At 37.7% G+C, this 12,981-nt stretch overlaps 1 protein-coding gene across 1 annotated transcript in view; it reads left to right on the top strand.

Annotated features, from left to right (window-relative positions):
* Positions 1 to 12,981, top strand: part of SYNRG (synergin gamma) — an 88,246-nt gene that overhangs the window by 27,186 nt on the left and 48,079 nt on the right. The window contains exons 4-12 of the mRNA XM_052657740.1: positions 732 to 862; positions 1,549 to 1,654; positions 2,394 to 2,505; positions 5,578 to 5,787; positions 7,443 to 7,673; positions 8,648 to 8,725; positions 10,293 to 10,489; positions 11,104 to 11,352; positions 12,677 to 12,810. Of these exons, the coding sequence (XP_052513700.1) occupies positions 732 to 862; positions 1,549 to 1,654; positions 2,394 to 2,505; positions 5,578 to 5,787; positions 7,443 to 7,673; positions 8,648 to 8,725; positions 10,293 to 10,489; positions 11,104 to 11,352; positions 12,677 to 12,810 (1,448 nt within the window). The remainder of the gene's footprint in view (positions 1 to 731; positions 863 to 1,548; positions 1,655 to 2,393; positions 2,506 to 5,577; positions 5,788 to 7,442; positions 7,674 to 8,647; positions 8,726 to 10,292; positions 10,490 to 11,103; positions 11,353 to 12,676; positions 12,811 to 12,981) is intronic.

The raw sequence follows: 12,981 nt of genomic DNA, 5'->3' as shown, positions 1-12,981 counted from the left end.
GTGCTTTCTAACACTCCTAGTCTGAAAGATTTGACAGACACTTCCTTAGACTGTTAGCAGTGGTGGTCCTCTTGAAGACATGAAGGCAGTGGAAGAGGCAAGATATTAAGGGGAGCTTTTTATTTTTAGCCTATGTCCTTTGAATCTTCATAAAATGAATTAATACAGGACTTCCCTTGTGGTCCAGTGGTTAAGAATCTGCCTGCCAATGCAGGGGACACAGGTTCCATCTTCCCTTGTCCGGGAAGATTCCGTGTGGCACCAGGCAGTTAAGCCCATTGGCTACGACTACCGATGCCCGAGCACCCTAGAGCCCGTGCTCTGCGAGGGAAGCTACCGCGATGAGAAGCACCCACCACCAACTAAAGAGGAGCCTCTGCTTGCCTCAACTCGAGAAAGTCCTTGCACAGCAATAAAGACCCAGAGCAACCAAAAATAAATAAAGTTAAAAAAATAATAAGCTATGCTTTATTAAAAATGCATTTATATAGTTTGTTAATTAAAAATAAGAAAAGTTATGGAAGCTACAGTTTTTCTTTGTAGTAGTTGAAAGAAAAAGTTGTGGGGACTTCCCTGTCGATCCAGTGCTTAAGACCCCATGCTTCCACTGCCGGGGGCACAGGTTGCATCCCTGGCCAGGGAACTGATCCCACATGCTGCGTAGCACAGCCAAAAATAAAAAGAGGAGAAATTATGTTTTTTAAGCCTAAGTCTTTGTCTGTTGTTTCTAGGCAGGGATCCCAATGGGACCAATACCAGCAGGAGGAATGCCTTACCTGGGACAAGCACCATTCCTGGGAATGCGTCCTCCAGGCCCACAGTACACTCCAGACATGCAGAAGCAGTTTGCCGAGGAGCAACAGTAAGAAACCTCAGGATACAAGGATAAAGATGCATGATAGCACTGAAGTTTAAAATGCTCAGATAATCTGTGATGCAGATTTGAAGAGGAAACAGTCACAGTGCCCTTAAAGATCTTTAAAATGCTCTTATTATTTAAAAGTGTAAAGCCAGAAGGGACCTTAGAGATCCTAGAATTCAGTCCACTGACGTTACCTCTGGGGAAAATGAAGTCCAAAGAAATAAGCAACTTGTCAGCCCAGGCTACACAGTTACTGGAAGAACCTGGACCCGAGTGCAGGCCTCCTGATTCCCAGAGCTGTTGCTCTTTCTCACGTGTGATACGGCCTCCCCAAGTAGACGCTTCTTTTTTGTATGCAGAGCAAAGAGTGTGTATATTTTGTCTACCTCCCCGTTTTTTTTTATATATGTACTTTGAATGTAGAATGTTGTCTCCTACTTTTGCAAGGTAAGAAATAAGTTCACATCTATAATTTAGGTAAATCATTTTCTAGACTTATTTCATATATTTGGAAATTCATATAGTGGAGACATAGGATTATCTTCAGAAAATTAGATACAATTATCAGTGAAGGTTTTAGTTCTAGGAATGCAAGATGACATTGCTGAAATTATTAGTAAGAGAAGTATGAATCTAACTGTTAATAATCTCCGAAGCTGGCTCTTTACTGGTTGTTTTTCCTTCAGAAAACGATTTGAACAGCAGCAAAAGCTCTTGGAAGAAGAAAGAAAAAGACGCCAGTTTGAAGAGCAGAAGCAAAAGCTCAGACTTCTGAGTAGCGTGAAACCCAAGGTAACGTACTCCGCCCCACAGCACACCCGCTTTGTGTGCCTCTTCTCACTCATTCAGTGGATTTTGTCACCGGGACACCAGGCCCAGGCCGTAGGTGTGGTTGATTGGTTTTCCGTTTGTCTTAAGTCCAAAAGTGAAGGACTTGTCTTTTTCTGTAAAGAGGCTTTATTGTTGAAGGGAATGAGATGTCAGTCATTATCTTCTCCATCTGTGTGTACTACCTTCGGGGTGCTTATAACCTTTTCTGGGAAAGCATTAACACTGGAGACTTAATATCAAACACCTATACCCTAAAGCAGGGGTCCCCAGCCTCTGGGATCTAATTTCCCGATGATCTGAAGTGGAGCTGATGTAATAGAAATAAAGTGCATAACAAATGTCACGTGCTTGAATTATGCTAAAACACTCTCCGCCTTCCCCATCGCCCCACCCGCCCCCCACACACCTCCCATCCCCGTCCCCATCTGTGGAGAAATTGTCTTCCACGAACTGGCCCCTGTTGCCAAAAAGGTTGGGGACCACTGGCCTAAAGTAATGGACCTTTTAATAATATTCTATGGAGTATTGTTTTATTTTGCTATGTGTCCGTGTTTTTCTGACTTGGAGAATTCACTGCCTGACATATGTGGTAAAATATTGGAAATAGTTGAATATCTGCAGTTCTCTTTCAACTTGTGTGGATTTAGGACAAAGTGTGAGAGGTAAGTGAAGAAATATATATACATTTATTGTCTCTCAGACAGGAGAGAAGAGTAGAGATGATGCTTTGGAAGCCATAAAAGGAAACTTAGATGGGTTTTCCAGAGATGCTAAGATGCACCCTACTCCAGCATCACACCCTAAGAAACCAGGTAGTTTAAATTTTAATTTTCTTTTGATGGAAGATGGTTGAAGTCCCTGTGCTTTTAATTGACATGCGCGCGTGTGTGTGTGTGTGTGTGTGTGTGTGTGTGTGTGTGTAGAGTGAGTGTTGAATTCTTCCAGGTAGTTTTAATTGTAATCTTCTTTTGATGGAAGATGATTGAAGTCCCTGTGTTTTTAATTGACCGGTGTAGGTGTGTGGAGAGTGAGTGTTGAATTGTGTGTGTGTGTGGAGAGTGAGTGTTGAATTCTTCCTTCAAGCTAAATACAGATTTAGATGTTTTAAAATTTATAGTGGATTAAGAACTATGGTCTAGATAACTGTCTTGCGGGGGCGGGGGGGGAAACCTTCTTGTCTTCTAGTAAATGTCAGTATGTCAACTTCACTTGTAAATCTCCTGTAGAAATGAGTATGTTAACATTAGTAAAATTCATTCACTCAAAGCAAATGTAGTAAATGAGTTTACTATTGAATTCTTATTATTTTAAATTAATTTTACTTTTTATGAACTAGTGAACTAGTTTAAGTTTTACTCAATGTGATTCAACTTACAAATTTTCTCAATGATTCCTTTAAAAAGTCTAATTTTCTTGTGAAATTTTGGTTTTTTCTTTGTAGAAATGAAAATACATTTCTTTGTAGTTTTTATTTCATTATTTTGTATATTCCTTTCATTATGTCATCATCAAATAAGCAAAGGAAAAGTACCTGATAAAGCAGAGTAAAGGAAGTTTGTGGGGGGCGGGGGGGCGGGACTGCACGTGTGTTAAACATGTAGCAGCTGAAATGAATCTTATCTTCACATAGCTGTTACCACATCCTTTTTTAAATTTTGATATTTTGACATTTTATTCTCAGCTAATTTCAAGTTTAACATACCATTAATGGGTGAATAGTTTTCATAAATAATTCAGCTAAATACTATTTTTTCCTAGCATATATCATATTGACAAATTTTATCTTAAACCTTTATAGTATCTTTTATAGGTGATATCAGGAAGAAATAATCTAATGTTGGCACAGTAATGAGTTCTTGACTTTCTGGGACAGCTTTGCCTCTGTCCATTAATTTCACTTGTTAGATTATATACTCAGGTTATCATTACAAAAAATGTGCCCCAAAGTAAAATATGTACTGAGATTGCAAAGGGAATGGATATTAGTGATCAGAATGAGTTCAGAAAGGAGAAGCATACCTCAAGGTGAAAATGTATCAGCTGAGTAAGCTAGTCAGTGAATCACTGAAGTACAGTCATTGGAACGGTGAAATTGGACCCAGCATGAAGCTTAGAAAAAGGAGAAGAAGGCAGAGAGGGATGGCCATTGCCAGGTCACATACTGCTCTGTCCATATAGAATGCCTCGCTTGGGCAGCCAAGTATAGTTTAACAACCTCACAGGTTAAATAAAAAATTGGGGTTTTGATGTTCAGTTAATTTCTTGAGTTCATTCAGCATGCATGCAGTTAGCTGTTTCTAGTTAACTGCTTCATGCTTAGCTAGAAAAATACTTTTTTTTCTGAAGCAAGCCCAAGGAATTACCAGAGCTTCTCCAGCTAGGATCTTAAACCTAGGCCTAAAGCACCTAAAGAGTTTCCAGCCTTTTTCCACCAAAGACATCTTTTAATTTTCACCTGTAGACTGTTTATCTTAAAATAGTGGATATACAAACTGCATCACATAATTTTTATGCTTATTAATCATATATTTATAGCTATGAGTTTTTAAGTCAAATATATACCACATAGAATAAAAGTAATTCCAGTAAAATGCAAAGAAATATTGGTATAGCCTAAAAAAAAATTGGTTTAGCCCAAATAGGATCCATCTAAAAATATTCATAGTAGCTCTCAGTTTTCCATTATTGCTATTTTCTACCAGTAATGGTCAGAGAACTGAAACTGAGAACTCAAGTACACGCTCTCAGACACTCTCAGTAACCATTATTGGGAGGGTTGGGATTCATTATGACATGGCTTTTTTTTCTTTTTAATTTTTTTTTATAGTCATTTTGCATTATTCATAGAACTTTAATGCTTCCAGGTTTTATTTCATGGATCCAAAAGAGAAGCACATAGTGTCCCCATTTTTCAAATGAGGGCTTTAAAAGAAAAAAAAAGACTGCTCCTTGTGACATTAGACTTTAGTATTAATAAATGTTACAGCGATTCAAAGTTTGCAGTGTGAAGAAGCAACAATAATAGTGTTGTGAATGAGCCTTGTATTAAACCTAATCCCTGTAGAGAGGTTTATTACATAAGTGAATCTCATATTTGACCGTAAAAAGCCATACTGACATTTGTATCTTTTAGAGGCAGAGTTCTTTTAAACATAGCACTTAGCTAGGGTTTATTTTTCTGATTGGCTGCTAAGTTATTTGACTTAACACTTTATGGTGTCCTAATTTTGGTGCTTCTCCCAAGAAAGCATCACTTTGGTAATGTGTTTGATGTTCTTGTTGCCCCTATAATTTTCATTCCCTGTATAGTAGCTTTCATCCTCATATGAAATATGAACTATGCTAAGTGTATCAATTAGGCATGATTTATCAAAAATTATAAGTATATGTCATGCATTGTATTTTACTGGCATAATGAAATTTAGTCATCAGCATATATCTCTAAAATGTATTCAGCAGCATATAGGCAGATTTTCTTATTTATATTGGTTTGAGAAAATAGTATCCAAATAAACAGATCAGTTGAGTTTCAAAAGTAATCACCACTTTGATGTAAATTACTAGTGGTCTCAAGGAAAAACATTAGTGCTATTCTAATAAAAGAAGGAGAGAAATTTTGAATTTTACAGTTTTCTCCTTTTGAACCAAGTGCAAAATAGCTATAAAGCCTCTTTTTTAAGAAGACCAACAAGTTACTTATGGATGGTCATCGAAGTGCTTTGCATTCACTGTGCGATTCCGTTTGACTGTTGTTACACGGTGTTTCCTAGTCACCTCCACTGTTCACGTTTCAGTGTATTCTGTTGGAGTTGTGTTGCATCTCAGTTTCTTTTCCCCTGTTAATTTCATTTCTGTGTGTTTCATTGCCATTTTCCGTTTTGCAGATTATCCCACATCATCTCATTCTACTAAAACTGTCTCCCCATCACCTGCCTTTCTTGATGAAGAAGAATTCAGTGACTTTATGCAGGGGCCTGTTGAAGTTCCCACATGTGGGCCTTCCTCCACTTCCCAGCCTTTTCAGTCTTTCCATTCCACCACCCCACTTGGCCAGTTGCATGTACAGAAGGCTGGAGCACAGCCTCTCCCTCCAGGTCAGAGTCCGGTGTCTGTTGCCTTGCATGGTGTCCCTGGGCAAATTCCTTGTTTCTTTACTGCTTCGGCCTCATACAATGTGCAGGAAACAGGTAACTCCTAAGCTCTTAATGAAAGTATTTTTAAAAATCTAGAAAAATTTATTTCACTTACATACGTAGAATAATACAGTGATGTTGGCAAGGAAACATGGGCCTGAATATGTGAGTACTATTGAAATTCACCAAAATATGACTCTAGATAAGAATCTAGATTTTTAAAAAAAAATCTAGGGGCCTCACATTCTGAAAAAGTGATTTGAAACTTCTATTGCTAAATTTGGGACCTATTTTTTATTATTATTTTGTAAATTACAAAAGTATGCTAACACATTTACAGGAGACTTGGAAAATACAGAAAAAAGTTACATACAGTTCCACTAAATATTACAATTATTTTTAAGTAAATTAAGATTTTTTGTTAAAGTTTTAGTATCAAGCTCTCAAAAATCAATAGAATGAATAGACAGAAAAATAGAGGTATATAGTAGACCTTTAAAGCACTGTGAACCAATTCAACAATTAAGATTTATACGGTTTTCATATAACAGCAGGATACAAACTCTGTTCATATTTCCTGAACTGTAAATCAGGAGACACTGGAACATATCCAGGGACGTAAAGCAAGGTGAAAAAAACAAGGTGCAAAAGTTTCATGGTCTAAAGGTATTGAAAGGACAGAGTCTGTTCTCTTTTTACTATGAAATTATATTAGAAATCAATATCAAAAGTTATTTGAAAATAACCCACATATTTTCAAGTGCACTGTGACATTGACCAAAACTTAGCCTTTGAAAGCCTCAATAAAGTTAAAAGACTGAAAAAACACAGAGGCTGATTGCAGAGAAGAAACATTTAAATGAGAAATTAATTTCAAAATGAGAATTAATATCAAAGATTACTTTAAAAACGCCATGTATTTGGAAATTAAATGCCCACTTTTAAACGGTAAGTATATCTAAGAAGTTAGGGTCCATTTTAATTACGTTAGAACAAACTGATTTTTTCAGAAGGTGACTCTTGTTTGATCATTTTCTTAAGAGTAATGAGCCAGGGAAAGCTGCTTTAGAAAGTGCTCTCTGGTTCAGTGATAAAGCACATGGGGGTTCAGAAGCCCGGGGTCTCCATTTACTATCAGTTTGTCCTTGGACAAATCTTTGAACATTTCTGTACCTCGGTTTTAATCACATGTGGGAGCGAGGGGTGAGGGGGGCACTTACTCTGTCTTGAGATTTAGAATAGTGCTGAGAGGGCTCTTAGCTGACATGTTCTTGTCCACACTTTCTCAACTGACAGGTGCAGAAATAGGCAGTAGTCTATAGAAGTGTCTATATCTTGTGTAGGTCACCAGATTTCTAAGGTAACACATCTTCCACCATGCTATTCTACCTATTGTCTCACAGAATTCCTGAGAATCAAAGAAGATAATGATGGTGAAGTTCTCTAAAATCACTGAAGTATCTCAAGTCCTGTACAAACGTGTGGGCTTGAATTATTTCAAAATTTAAATTATATGTGGCAGGACCTTCCCTTTAGAATCTGGGGGTGGAAATGGATGGTTGAAAAATTAGAAGGTTGCAATAATATACAAATAATCCTTCATGCTGTTTGTTTAGGCTCTTCCTTGGAGAAGCTCCTAGTATCTTGTGATTTAAGTACATCTGGGCAGGAACAAATTAAATTAAATACCTCTGAAGCTGGGCACAAAGCCCTAGGCCCAGGTTCCAGTAAGAACCATCCCAGTTTAATGGCCAATAATGGGGGTGCTGTAGATGGACGTGTAAGTGGTACCACTGCTGCAGAGGCAGAAAAGACTTCAGACCAAAACCTGTCCATTGAAGAGAGTGGTGAGCTCATGAAATTTTCAGCAAAAAGTTCCATTTAACCAAATGTCGCTCAAATGCTAACACCCTAAGCGTTAATCTTAAAATGAATGCTGCTTGATTTTGCTAATTGAAATTTTTTGCTTAAAATATATGTAATGCATTCTTTTCTGTAATTAACCCCTATGATTTTGCTCTGAATTCTTTCAACACACTGTTACTCCTTTAAAAAAATTTTTTTGATAACCAGTTTTTTAATCAAAATCATTCCTGATTTAAAATTTCTTCTTTTATTTTATAAAAACTTTTTCCCCTCTTAAACTTTCTGTTCTTCCTTAAGGTTGAAAAGTTAAAATTTAACTAGAAAAGTCACCAATGAGAATATGTTTTGCTTCTTTGAAATAAACCGTACACACCACTGCCTGAAGATCCACATTTTTGTAAACTCAATTTGCAGAGATGAATGTGGACAACTCAGGAGGCAAACTCTTGGAGGCTGTTTTACAGGACAAAGTGCAAAACAAAAAAATTTAAATAAAAATGCTATACATCTGAGGCAGCAGTGTCATATTCAAGATTTTAAAACATAAGACTTTGCAAAGAAACATTATTAAAAGCTGCAAGTGAAGCTTGGGCAAATTTTTTTTTGTACACGTAATTTTTAAACCATTGCCTATCATGTTTTTGCCTTTAATTTGTAATATATGTGAATGACACAAGCTTCATGTGATCCAGAGTATTGATTTGGTACATCTTAGGGTTTTTGGGGGTTTTTTTTGTTTATGTTTTTATAAAAACATAAACTGTGTTTTTAGTTTATGCCTTAGGACAACGTTAATGTACAAGAGTTGGTTAGAAACCAAATTTTAGTTGAATTGGTGACTTTTTTTTAGTGTCTCCAGCCAGCACTCTTCTTATAAAAAGCCATGACTCAGTGTGATTTCCGCTTCTGTTGCATGGACCATTACATACATTAGATGATGTTCTTTATCTCCTAGGTGTGGGGGTATTTCCCTCACAGGATCCTGTTCAGCCCAGAATGCCTCCTTGGATTTACAATGAGAGTCTGGTTCCAGGTAAAAAGAGCTTTTTTGCCCAAGATTCCTATCTGGATACTTTACTTCAAATGTTGTAATGTAGTTGTAAATGTTTACTAGTGTGGCTACAGAATATGCAGAAGAAATTATAACTTTATTTTTTCTGAAAGAGTACAGAAAATTAAATACAGCTAGTGTTTATGACTGCCTCATATATGAAATAACTATATAAATGAAGGAAAAGTATTTTGCTGTAATGTTTTAATGACCGTCATATAACTTTTATTTCTAAAAGTTTGTCTTAGATTTACTATTTTAAAAGACACTATCAAACTATAGCATCACCAACTCAGTGGACATGAATTAGAGCAAACTCTGAGAGATAGCGAAGAACAGGGAATCCTGGCGTGCTGCAGTCTACAAGGTCGCAAAGAATTGGACACGACTTAGCAACTGAAGCTTTTAAACACACGCGTAATTTCCTAGCCAGAATATGTGTTCTTGGACTTCCCTGGCGGTCCAGTAGTTAAGAATTGCCTGCCAGTGCAGGGGACATGGGTTCCATCCCTAGTCTGGGAGGATCCCACATGTCACCGAGCGGCTAAGCCCATGAGCCATAGCTGCTGCAGCCCGCATGCCCTAGATCCCATGCTCAGCAGCAAAGGAAGCCACCGCAGCAAGAAGCCTGCGTGCAGGAGTGAGGAGCCCAGCACAGCCAAATGAACCGATACAGATGTAAAGCCATATGTCCGTATGGGATGCCTACTGACCTTTAATCCATGTGCAATGCTAGACGTAAAATTTCTTTTTCAACAGTTTTCTCTGTCTACCTTAGCCCTACTTTCATCCATCAACTCCTCTAACTAGGGTCTCCAGATTCAGCAAATCTGCATACAGAACATCCAGTTGAATTTGAATTTTATATAAACAGCAAATAATTATTTAGAATAAGTATACCCCATGCAATATTGGCATCCTGTATTTTATTCAGCAACCCTATCCCTAACAGCTTTTCCCACTTTGTCCTTTGGAAAGTCCATTTTATTGTGAAAGACTCCCCAGTGAACCCTTCCCTTTTTTCAAACACTTATTCTCCTCTCTCACTTCAGCTGTAACTGTGTCTTCCTCTGAAGGCTCTGTTCCCAAACACCTTACCCAGTGATGTTTTCTCTGATAGCCTCTGCTTCACTGGGACAAGAGAAAGGTGATATGGGTATAATTTGTGCTTCCCACTGCTATTAGTATTTGCAGATTAGTTCCACCATCATTACTCTACAACTTCTTTTTTAAAATCTGAAGCATCTGCTTATACCACCTCTATCTTACTGCTGTTACTGTCTCCTAGTGAGAAGACTCCCTCTTACCTTTAACCCAAAATCTTCATCTGTAGAACCAAGCTCCAGCCTCTGTTCTAAGCTCCAGACCCTAATTGTCTGCTGGACATTTCCACTTGAATATCTTTATAGCAACTCAAACCTTTGGTGTGGCTTCAGTTCTGTTAAAGCAGTTTGACTTAGGATTATTCGTGTATAAGCATCAATGACAACAAAAAAGGTGGATCATTTGTAATATGTTTACATTTGTAATCTGGTCTTTCCTTTAATAGATGCCTATAAGAAAATTTTAGAAACCACAATGACTCCAACTGGAATAGACACTGCTAAACTTTATCCCATCCTGATGTCATCTGGGCTTCCCAGGGAAACTCTTGGACAGATATGGGCCTTAGCTAATCGAACCACACCTGGAAAACTGACTAAAGAAGAACTTTATACCGTTCTTGCCATGATAGCAGTAACACAGGTAGACATTCTTTTGAAGGTTAGGTTTATATTTTCGATATAAACTGAGAGAATGTGAATCCTTTTTTCTACAACTTATAGAACTCTTTGGACATTAAAATGTAGGTTATTTTCAGGACAGAGTTCTTCAGAATATACTCTTTGTATGATATGCGTGCTAGCACAATACTCTTTTATTTAAAGACTGTAGTGACATTCTCTGACCTAACTGTAATCCTTTCGAGCTTGAAAAGTTAGTAATAGATGAAGTTACTCTCTCTGTCCTTTGAAGTCTTTGTCTAAAATTCCTTAGATATAGATAAAGTGTACTCGGTCTGGCAGCAGTTTTTCTCATATTACAAAATCACTGTAAAGGATTTGATTGCAGTGAATTAACCAAACTTGTCAGAGAGTGAAAATGTCAGATTGAGTGTGTGTTGGCCATTTCTCTGCTGCATATTAGATTGACATTAACCTTATAACTTATTTTCTGGTGTCAAATTCCTGAGTTCTGGGAGAGTCAGAGCAGAAAACCCCAGGGCTGCAGATGTTACATTTAGGTCTCTGTGTCAGATGTGGGCCATATGTGGTTTGCAGTTTCCTAAAATGTTCCCGTTTTCCTCATGTTCTGTGTAGAGGGGTGTTCCTGCCATGAGTCCTGATGCTTTAAATCAGTTTCCAGCGGCTCCTGTTCCAACGTTAAGTGGCTTTCCTGTGACTTTGCCAGCTGCTGTGAGTCAGCCCACAGGGATGCCCTCAGGCCCTGCAGGCTCCATGCCCCTCACCCTCGGACAGCCAGTCATGGGCATTAACCTTGTTGGGCCAGTCGGGGGAGCTGCAGCCCAGGCTTCCAGCGGCTTCCTGTCAGCTTACCCTGCAAATCAGGTAGATGAAGAGGCTGTGCGTTTTCCAAGTTATCTCTGAAAGTGAATCCGAGCAAGTATTTTTTCCAAGAAATGTAGTAAAGATTGCTGTATTATGATGGACACTGGCAGTGGAAATTAAGCAGTGTTAAATGGCAACCCACTCCAGTGTTCTTGCCTGGAGAGTCCCAGGGATGGCGGAGCCTGGTAGGCTGCCGTCTATGGGGTCGCGCAGAGTCAGACAAGACTGAAGCGACTTAGCAGCAGCAGCAGCAGCAAAACAGTACAACATTGAATTTTTCATTATTTAAAAAGCAAAAGAATTTCTGAAGCCTTCAGATACTTGAATCTTGGCTAAAAATGTGTAGTTCTTTATCATACATATTTTAAATGCCAAGTTTAATAAAGCTAGTTAAATCCTTGAGCTGTTTCTTTTGAAAAAGCTGCTAAGCCTGATTAAGATGTGTCCATTTATTTTTCATTTCTCAGTTTAGCAAAAAAAAATTTAAAACATAAATTTAGTCTTAGTAAAAAATGTGGGGAAAAGGATTTTTTGGTACAGCCTTTTTGGAAGGCACATTTGGCAATAGCTATCAAAATTCTAAATATTCGTGTCTTCTTACCCAGCAGTCATTCTATTAGGAGTCCATCTCACAGAGCTAGTAACTCAAATGAGCAAAAATATACAAGGATATTTGTTGTAGCGTTGTTTGTTAGAGTGAAAATTAGGAATAGCTGCATATTTATCAACCAGAAGGAAAATGTTAAGTAAGTTTTGGTTTATCTACACAGGGGTAAACTATTGGATATTCAGATGAATGTGGTGGATGCACATGTACTGCGTGAAAAAGATGTCCATGTTGAATGATTTCATTCAAGTGCAAGGCAGTGCAGTACAAACTTGTTTTTCGATAGAACAAATGACCTGTTAACAGTGTTCACTTCCTAGAGCACGGGATTACGAGTCAGTGTTCACAGTTTATACATATATGTGATAGATTAAAACAAGTTTGTTTCACTTGTCATATATAAACGTGATTAAACTGTTTCATAAAGATGGCAGTTTCTCAATCTATTAAATGTGATTCAGCTATTTAAAAATTATATAAATTAAGTTTAAACCAGTCTTTTACCATTTTTACAAGAGTATTTACCAGTACTAAGCAGCATTCTTGCCTTAAGCAGTTGAGCTGATGTTATGTCTAAAGGGTGTTCTCCTAAAATTAGGTATTTGTACTGAAATGGGAGCATTTTAAAAGGTTGTCTTTGAGGTTGATGGTTAAAGGTTTGTGATTTAGCTTTTTGTTATTGGATGTTTTCTGTTTCTATGTCCTCTGTAAACCTAGGTGGTCAAACCAGAAGATGACGACTTCCAGGATTTTCAAGATGCTTCCAAGTCAGGGTCACTTGATGACTCATTCAGTGATTTCCAAGAGTTGCCGGCTTCTTCAAAATCAAATAATTCTCAGCATGGAAACAGGTAGAAAAGAGTTGCATATCGTTAATGTAGCATTTCATAATTGAGAAAGAGGCAGTCCACAATAAGAAGCCTAAATATAAATAAGAGAATTAAGACTCCTTACTCTCATGATTTCTAGATGATTCCCACTGTATTCATACTTTTATTTTCCAAACTTCTCTTTCCTTTGTC

Source organism: Budorcas taxicolor, chromosome 19 (assembly GCF_023091745.1).
Source record: "Budorcas taxicolor isolate Tak-1 chromosome 19, Takin1.1, whole genome shotgun sequence".
NCBI lineage: Eukaryota > Metazoa > Chordata > Mammalia > Artiodactyla > Bovidae > Budorcas > Budorcas taxicolor.
This window is presented reverse-complemented; position numbering and strand designations above follow the sequence as displayed.